At 53.5% G+C, this 9,280-nt stretch overlaps 1 protein-coding gene across 1 annotated transcript; it reads right to left on the bottom strand.

Moving 5' to 3' along the window:
- Positions 1-5,543: 5,543 nt before the first annotated feature.
- FGF19 (fibroblast growth factor 19) lies at positions 5,544-8,867 on the bottom strand. The gene is made up of 3 exons (XM_037839420.1): positions 8,627-8,867; positions 8,280-8,383; positions 5,544-5,858 (listed from the first exon to the last, which is right to left on the bottom strand). The coding sequence occupies exons 1-3, from the start codon at positions 8,865-8,867 to the stop codon at positions 5,544-5,546; spliced, it is 660 nt and encodes a 219-aa protein (XP_037695348.1).
- Between the last annotated feature and the right edge of the window lie 413 nt (positions 8,868-9,280).

Here is a 9,280-nt window from a genome sequence, read left to right as displayed (position 1 = left end):
AAAAGTTTTCTAACGGATTATAGAATACTTCAAAAACAGTAAAAAGCACTTTCCAAAATTCTACTACCCTCACAGCGCCACTTATTGGAGTAAATTTCCTGTGCCTTCTCTTTTCTCTGCTTTTGATCCAGTTATCATCCTGAAGCACAGGTGACTTTATACATTGTGTCCCTTTATCCATTGTGGTGATTCTGTTTCCAGCTCTGGGCTTCAACAGCCAGATGCCAGCCCCTGACTCACTGGGCAGCTGCAGGTTAATTTCTCCCGTTCTCTGAGCCACTTGAGGGTTAAAAGGAGGTGGTGAATGGAAAGCACTTTCTTGGCCCACTGCCCAGTCTATGTCAATTTTTATTCTCATTAGTCTCTACACTAATGCTAAAAATTTAATAAAAGCAGTTTTTTTTTTTACTATTTTCTATTTATTAAGACTTTATTTATTAGAACAGTTTCATATTTATAGAAAAATTAAGCAGATGGTACAGAGAGTTCCCACACACCCCTCCCTCTGGCATACAATTTCCCCGATTAGTAACATCTTATCTTAGTAGGGGACAGTTGTCACAATTGATGAACCAATATCAATACATTATTATTAACTGAAGTTCATACTTTATTTAGATTTCCTTAGTTTCTACCCTGTCTGTCTGTCTCTCTCTTTCTGTGCCTCCCGCTGGGACTCCTTTCTGGTCACCTTTACAATGGAGGACGAGGCTCTGAGTCCAAGGGAGCCACTCCTCCTGCCCTCCATGCCTGGATGATCAATATCTAAACATTTCTAGCCGGCATTTCCCGATCTAGGCAAGAGAAGCTCGCCCACCTTAGGAAGTCACAAAACCAAAGACAGATGTAAGCATTTAGAGGGAACAGCTGTCCCCCCTGGGTCTTCCTTTGGGGAGCAACCAACCCCTCCTCCCAGGCCCTGATCCGCGCACCCCATCCCCTGGCCACGTCCCGGAGGGGGATGAACCTGGATGTGATAAGGGCTCTCGAGAGCAGATCCCCAGACACAGGCTGCTGTGTCGCTGGTCCCTGCTGAGGCTGTGAGGATACAAGATAAGCCTGAAGCTCCTGGTTTCCATCTTGTTATCAGAAAGGGGGGCAGATGCCTAAAACAACAGACAAAAGGATGCCTGAAAATGTTGCCCAAGCCCTGGGGTCCAGCATGCCAGAGACCAGGGGCCACCTGGCCTTTCCTGTACTGCAAGCCAGTAAATTCCCCTTTTATGACTATCTTTGGCCTGAAGCCCATCGGAGTTGGTTTTTCTGTCACTTGCAACCACGGGGGTCCTTAACACCAGGGCCTTGGAATCCCCCCCTTCTTGGATGAGTACATCGCGGGGACCCCTCTCCCTGGCCAGGAGCACTCTGACAGGGTCCTCAGAGTAACGAAACCTCGGGGTAGAATAAGGATTCTCACTTTACAGATGCAGAAACAGGCACAAAGAAGGAATGGGACTCCCCCAAGGTGGACCTGCATCTGCGATCTCTTGATTTCAGCCTCAGTGGGCTGCTTGAGCCGCTCTTGTGCCCCCTCCCCCACTCCATGGCATTGACCTTGTCAGTGGTGTGCAACCAGAGCTCAGATTGCTGGATAAAATATAGGATTTAGCAAATTCAGCACACAAAACCACAGGAGGCCCAGTTAGGTTTAATTTTGGATAAACAACACAGTTTTTAGTGTAAGTATATCCCGTGCAATATTTGGGACATACTTATACTAAAAATTTTGTTTGTTCCTTATTGGAAATTTGAATTTTCCTATATTTGTATTTGCTCAATTTGACAGTCCAGTCTGAATAGGGAAGGGAGATGAAGCAGGAAGGCAAGGCCACTTTCCTATGAAAAGAAGAGCTAGAAGGAGGGGTGAGGGAGGGTGCAGCCTCAAAAAATAACTGTCCCACCTCCTGCCAGGATGCCCACATCATCCTGTCAGTCATCCTGACTTTGCAACTGCCAGGTCAAATGAAAATGTGGCCCAGAGAGAAAAAAATACCAACCATCAAAACTCTAGTATGAATTAGCCTACAAAACTGTGCACTTAATTATTGTTGGCTGTACTGCAGGGCAGACTTGGGAGAGGGAGGTGCTGACAGACCCTTCCCTCCTTTTCCCCCGGGCTTCTCAACAAAGACTGCACATTAGAATCTCTAAGGGAGCCAGAGTACACCCATTCCAAGTAAACTAGAATTTCTGGGTCTGGGACCTGGCCAAGATATTTTTCCCTTTGAGGGATTCCAATGTGCAGCCAAATTTGAGAGCTAGTGGAAACAGCAGTGCAGGGCAGAGGGTTCTGTTCTTGGCGAGGGTGCTGCTGGCTGCCAGCCCATCTGCACCAGGCATCAGGAATTTCATTTCTCTCTCCCAACAGTTCTGTAGTGGAGACATGACCAACCCCACCATCCCCATGAGGAAGCAGCCTCAGAGAGGTGGTGTGACTTACTCAAGGGTACCCAGCAAGTTAACAGGCCCCAGGGTCCCATGTGGGTCTGCTTTGACCCCACAGCCCCCAGGCCTCCCCACCTCCAGGCTGTGCAACTTTGGATGGGTGCCTTCCCTGTCTGGTCCCGCACTCCCTCATACAACAAGGGATGGAGGATGGTCCATCACCAACCATCAGCCAGCCCTGTCCACTCAGGTCTCAAATAAGCACACGGCAGGGGCCTCAAAGAAGGAGGTGGGGGGATCTCTATGGCAAATAGGGGAAGGGGAAGGAACGGACTGAGGGACAGCTCCAGGTGTCCTGGGCTCAGTGTGGGTGAAGATTTAGAGAGTGAAGGACCCCTCTGTGGTGGGGGTTGGTAGACCACCGATAAAATGACCTTCATAGACTTTTGCCAATTATCTCAATCATGATCATGGCCAAAATAAGCCCATAGTTACCAAGCGTCTCGAAGGAGTGATTGAAACACCTGTACATGCCAGCACTTTCCATCCACTGCCTGTGGGAGGAAAGGACTACTATTATCCCATTTTATAGGTGAGGAAATTGAGGCTCAGTGAAGTTCAACTATTTGCTGCAGAATGAACAGCTATTAGTGGGGGACCCGGTGCCCCCGCTATGCACTCCGCAGCTGCAGCTTATGATAAAGCTATTGTTTGTGGCTTTTATGCTGTCAGAGAACAGTTTTTTCCCCTCAACTTTTAATTTTGAAATAATTATAGATTGACAGTAAGTTACAAAGACTGTACAGAAAGGTCCCAGGTGCCCCTACCCAGTCTCCCACCATCCTCCTTTAGAGTCACACCCACCCTTCTTCCCCCACCTTGCCCCACCATCCCTAACCCCTGGCAACCACTCATTTAGAACCGTGACTTTAACACACACCCTGGTAGCTGATTTCAGGGACTAGCACCTGGCAGTTAGGTTGTGGGCCCTCCTGGTTAGTCTCCCACCTGATAGCCAACCCCCACTTCTTCCTTGCTAATAGAGCCCCCATTTGATGATGGCAAAGCACCCTGCTTAATCCCTGCCTTCCCAGCCTGCCTTGAAGCTAGCGGTGGCCCAGAGACACAGTTCAGGCTCCTAAGATGCAAATGGAACTTGCTGGAAGGTTCTAAGGAAGCCTCGGCTTTCCTGATGAGAGTGCGGGCAATGACTCCTCTCCATTTTGAGCACAGACATTTCAGCTGTAGCCACAGCAGCCCTGGTGAGGCCACGAGGCCATGTACCAAATGGAGACACCAAGGGAACGACAAAGTCAGCCACGGCCTCGCCAAGCCACGAGCCAGGATCCGTTACCTCTGGATTTCTTATTATTGGACAAAAAGAAACCATCTAGGCCAGTGGTTCTCAACCAGCACTGATTCTGCCTCTCCTGCCTGTCACTCCAACTGAATATGTGGCCAAGTCTGGAGATCTTTTTGGTTGCAATCGGAGGGATGCTACTGGCATTTAGCAGGTAGTGCCAGGGAGGCTGCTAAACACACCGTGATGCACGTGCATACCCCTGCCTTTCAACAAAGAATGGGGTCACCGTTAGCTGGCCTCCCTGACAGCTCAGGCCCCCAGAGGAGGGCAAGGAAGCCAGGTGCACGGAGTGACTGACTCCAGCCCCCACCAGGAGCTGGCTCACCTAAATCCCCTCTCTAATCCAGATGAGGCTCAGTTAGGAGTGCTGCTGTGATCGGCCAGCGGGCTCGGGGCACGGCATTAGACCCACAGCCCACAATTTGGGAGGTGGCTTTCGGTGGGCAGCGCAGCCTCCCCAGCACCCGTGCGCATGAGCACCCAAGCTGGATAACAGAGAGCGCGCACCTTTCGATACAAACTCTGCTTTAATGTAGAAAACAAAACTCATGTACATACATAAATACAATTTGGGGGTATAAATAAAAGTAAGAAAATAAAGAGATGTACGTATCAAAATAAATTACTCATAAATATCCATGTTGCAAACTTAAGTGCTGGGGAAAGGACCCCCAAAAGCTCCCCCTCTGCCACATTCACGAGTCACTGGCAGGTGAGGCGTCAAGATATTTCCTTTTCCGGGCTTTTGAGTGACATGTGCATGTTGACGTGAGGTGGGAGGCTGGGGGGGCAAGGAGCTGGGTCGGTGGCCAAGGAGATGGAAGCAGGAGACCCAGAGAGGGCCACATGTTCTTTAAAAAGGAGGCAGACCCCCCAGGTGGGGTGGGGAGCTAGTGGGGGTCCCTCTCATTGAAGTCCACCCGTCCCGGGCAAAACGGACTACAAGTCCCAGAACCCCTTGTGATGAGGATGGGCAGCTGGCACTGGCTGCCTTCACTTTCTGTCCCTCAGAGCAGGTGGGGGAGGCGGGACGACAACCGGGCATCTTAGTGAAACCAGCCCTGAGCTGGGCAGGAAAGTAGGCTATTTGCAGGGCACTGGCTCCCAAGAAGAGGGATGAAAAGTGGGTCAATGCACAGGGCTATCCCTTATCGTCCTGGACAGACTACCAAGAAGCAACTGTCATAGGTGGCCAAGATTTACCTGGGCTGGATGGGGGGGGCTTCCCTCCCCCCCAAATCAGTTCTGGCCTGAAAGCGCTTGGGGAGCGTGAACGCTCCTCGGAGTTGAGGTCAGTCTTCACATAGGCTAAAGGGTCGAGTCAAATTTACCTTGCATTTCAGAGCTGACCACTGCACACGAGTTTGACATGATTGCTTTTCTTTGGGCCACTCCTGCAGGAGAGGATGGGAGACGGAACTACCAGAGTTTCAGCTTGGTAAGAACTTTCCCCAAAGGTAGTGAGTTCCCCACCAGAAGAAGTATTCAAGCAGAGCCAAGGCAACACAGCAACTTGTCCAGCAGTGGTAAGGGTGCAGGGTGGGGGACTCGGGCAGCTGGTGGGTGGTTGGGGGGCTGATGATTTTCTGATCAGACACATCTATGCACTAGAAACTAGCACAGCCAATGTTAAGCTCTGTATATGTACAAGTTCTAAACAGTTCTTCCTAAAGCTAAAGAGAACCCAGACCCGGGATGGTTCTTGCAGAAGCGTGGCCAACACCACCAATGCAGGGAAGCACAGCCCGGGGCCCTGGCCTACGACAGGTAGGCAGGGAGCAGCCAGGAGCCTCGCTTATGTCTGAAAGCTGGGACTGTTCACAAGCTCAAGTCTGGAGGCAATTCCAAAAGGATCCATGCTGTCAGTTTCCAGAGGTGAAGAGAACATGTCCGACTCCACGTCATCCCCGGGGTCCGCGGGCTCGGCCGGCGTCATGGGCAGCATGGGCAGGAAGTGGGACAGGGGCAGAAAGCCTCTGCCTTTGTACAGCTGCCTCTGTTTCGCACTGCTCAAAGAGACAGGGAGGCCGTGCTTCCTAGACCAGTACACATTGTAGCCGTCGGGGCGGATTTCCTCCTCAAAAGCACAGTCTTCTGCAGAGTACCAAGGCTGTGGAGAAAATGGACAGCCGTGAGTGCCATGGGGCACTCCTCCTGGGTCTGACCCGAGCAGGCTTTAGGGAAAACCCACAGGATAAACATGGGGCATTCGTGTTGCAACCACATGCAGCCATGTATGTCCACAGCTGTGGTTTCTACATCTGAGCATTGCTTTATACAGACTGTTGGTTATAGTTCAGATGCCTTTAAATCTATTTTATTTTACACTCCAGGTATATTTCATATACGTATAGTTTATGTATATACTTAATACCTACGTATGCTTTATATGGTCCCTTAATATGTTTTATTAAACCAACTCACTTTTTAAACAGCCTTAATAAGAAGCATATTATTAGACAGTTAGCAATAATCTCCATAATGAATATGTGGTCCCATCACCCTTTGCATTAAAATATGTAACTTTTAACATTAAAAAGCTCATCACATTCCCCTGAAACAGCCACCTTGGAAAACACCCCCAGACCAAGTTATCATTTCAGGAAAACACCCCCAGACCAAGTTATCATTAATCTTTCAATTAAGAATTACACATAACCAGTGCAGCCCCCACTAAAGCATCTCTCTATTCCCCCTCTAGGCCCTGAATAACTCCGAGAGTCATTGAGGTTTCCTGGTGTGATGGGGTTGTTAAGAAGTATCAGCCCCTTCTGCTCTTTCATTCAGGGTGACTGAGACCTCCAGGCTGGCTGCCAGGGACAGCAAGATCAAGGGGAGCCCCAAAGCCCGGGACCCAGCTGCACCCAGTAGGTGGCTGGAGACCACTGCCCGGTCGTAGGATGTTCATACCCAAAGGGCTGAGAGGGGCCGATGGGCAGGTCCCCGTCCCAAACTGCTAAGTGTCCTGACTGCTTCCGGGCAGTGCCAGGTAGAGCAGAGCTGGCAGGGCTGGGAAGTAAACATAACGCCGGGACACACCGGCTCTCATTCCTGGCTAAGTCTACAAAGGTCACTGAACGACAGGTGGATGCCGATGTGCCGATAAGGCGCGAGCCTCGTGATGCAGCCATCCACGCACTGCCGCCCGGGCCGGGGGATAAAACCACCGGGCAGCAGGGGCGAGTTCTCCCGGCTCCCAGCAAGTGCAGAACAATAGGTGCCAAAACAAGGGAAGTAAAATCAAATGATGTGAGAGGCCTTTTTACGCTGCTAGTTCTTAGGGGGAAATTAGCATCTCATTCGTTCTCTCTTTAGAAAATAACATGATTTGGTGTTTCTAGAAAAAACGTGGAATTTCTGTTCTGGGAAAAACAAACAAATTAACAGTCCTCAATTTTTGCTAAGCCATGTGCTGGGATCAAGAGGCACAATATAAGACTGGAGGTGGAAACCGCCCACCCCCACCCGGGATGAGGGCAGAAGGGCTGGGTGAGATCTCAGGCCCCTGCCGGTCTGCCCACCCTCGGCGCTGCCCCGTCATAAGTAAATGTCTAACTAATAAAAAGTGCCTCTGCGGGTTTGGAGGGGCTCTGGGAATCGGCTTTCAGAGTCCCGGCCACCTCCTTTCACACAGGACTCCACCGTAAACCTTTGAATAAACTGACCTCGGAGACACAAAACGACTCGGAGAGGCTGAAAAGCCCTGCGCCTGCGTTCACAAAGGGGCCGCGGCCTCCGGCTCCTGCTCCTGCTCCGGAGCGGGCCTGGCGCGCGCGGGGCTCCGTGTGGGGCCCTGCGCTCCCCGAGACCTCACACAGGCTCCTCCGAGCCGCGGCAGCCGGCGGGAGGGCGGAGGGCTCGTTCCTTTGAACTCCCAGCCTTTGTTCCCCGCCGACCCGAGACCCAGCATCCGCGCGCTTCCTGCCCAGAAACTTCTGCGGTTACGACCCCGCCCCAGCCCCCGCGACAAAAAGCGTGGACGGTACAGGTGAGTCCCGCAGAAGACCAGCGCCGCCACCGGAATACATTATTCTCGCGCGTCTGCAATCCCAACCCACCGTTACCCGGGGAGATAAAATTAACTTTTGAAATATCTCGCCAACCCCAAGTGCGCCGTTTTTTCTGACTTAATTGAAGATTTTTTTTTTCCTTTTTCTTTTTTTAGATTCAAGTAGTAAATATTCACTTTTTTTTTAAACCACAGGGAGGGAATAGGCGAGGACCACACACACGCAGGATGAGCCTGCTTCTGCATAAGCCCGAGGTGGGTTTTCCTGTTTTAATATGAAAGGGAGCCGAGGAACGGGTTTTCTCCGTCCAGCTGGGCGGGCGTTTAGCTCAATTGAAAATGCAAAGCGCCTCTCCCACTCCCCGTACTGGCGGCGACCACTTCCGCAGGGGGGGGCGGGGAAGCGGACATAGCTTAATTATTCCTTGCGATCTTTCCCGAGAAGCGCCACGCAGGCACGGCTGCGGCATGCCAGGCGGCCTGGGTCCCATCCAGGCCCCCGCGCCCTGTGGGGACACCTACCAGCCCGTGCAGACTGCCGTCGGCGTTCATGCAGAGGTACAGAGCACTGTGCACGCCCTTGATGGCCACGGCCCGCAGCGCCACTGCCTTCATTTCGAGCAAACCTGGGCGCGAGGGAAGCAAGAAGCTGCAGCTGAGAGCCGGGATCCGCGGGGACCGCCGGCTCGTATCACTCCCTCCCTCCGCGCGCTGTCGGGGGACCGGCGAGGGAGCGGGACGCAGAGGTGCCAAGACTCGGGGTTCCCGGGAGTGAGGGGCCCACGGGAGCGTAGGGAGGGATAGGGAAGAGGGCGCCGGGGAGGGGTGCCCGGGCAGGGGACGGGGTGGGAGGTCCCGCAGGCACTCACTGTGCGCGCTCTGGACCCGCGTGCCGTCCACGGCGCCGTCGCCGCGGATGCGCAGGAAGCAGCTGAAGAGGCCGTGAGGACCAGCGGTGTACAGGTGTCGCAGGCGGACCGGCTCGCCCCAGCCGTAGTGCACGTGCGGCCCCGCGTCCGAGAAGCCTAGCGGGCGACCCGCCGCGGCTAGCCAGAGGCCGGCCAGGGCCAGGACGCGGGCCGCGGTGTGCCCACACGGCGCGATCCGCATGGCACTTCTCTCGGGCTCGGAGCGAGGCTCGAGGCACCGGGGGTGCAGCAGGCTGGAGGAGGCCGGGACGTGCTGGGGGATCCGGCGACCGGAGGTGGCCGCGTCCCTCTAGCCCGCCGTGCGCTCTGAGCGCCTGGGCGCGCTGCGCTCCTGCTCCGACGGCGTGGCGGCTCCCGGCTGTGACCTTTTATAGCTCGCCTTATCTGCCCGGCGGGTAGGTGCCCGCGACGCCCGAGGATTTCTTATCGGAATTGCATCAGCCCTCCGCCCCCCGCACACACCCACTTACACCCCGCCTCCGGCCCCAGCCTCCTCTCCCGAGGCTTCTCGTCCCCGCCCGGGTGACCCCGCCCAGGCCGCCCGGATCTGGGGAAAGAGGAGGTCCCGGCTTCGCGGGAGGGTCCGCGGGAGCT

This window comes from Choloepus didactylus, chromosome 6 (assembly GCF_015220235.1).
Source record: "Choloepus didactylus isolate mChoDid1 chromosome 6, mChoDid1.pri, whole genome shotgun sequence".
Lineage (NCBI taxonomy): Eukaryota > Metazoa > Chordata > Mammalia > Pilosa > Megalonychidae > Choloepus > Choloepus didactylus.
Note: the sequence above shows the minus strand (reverse complement) of the source record. Positions and strands in the feature narration are given on the sequence as shown.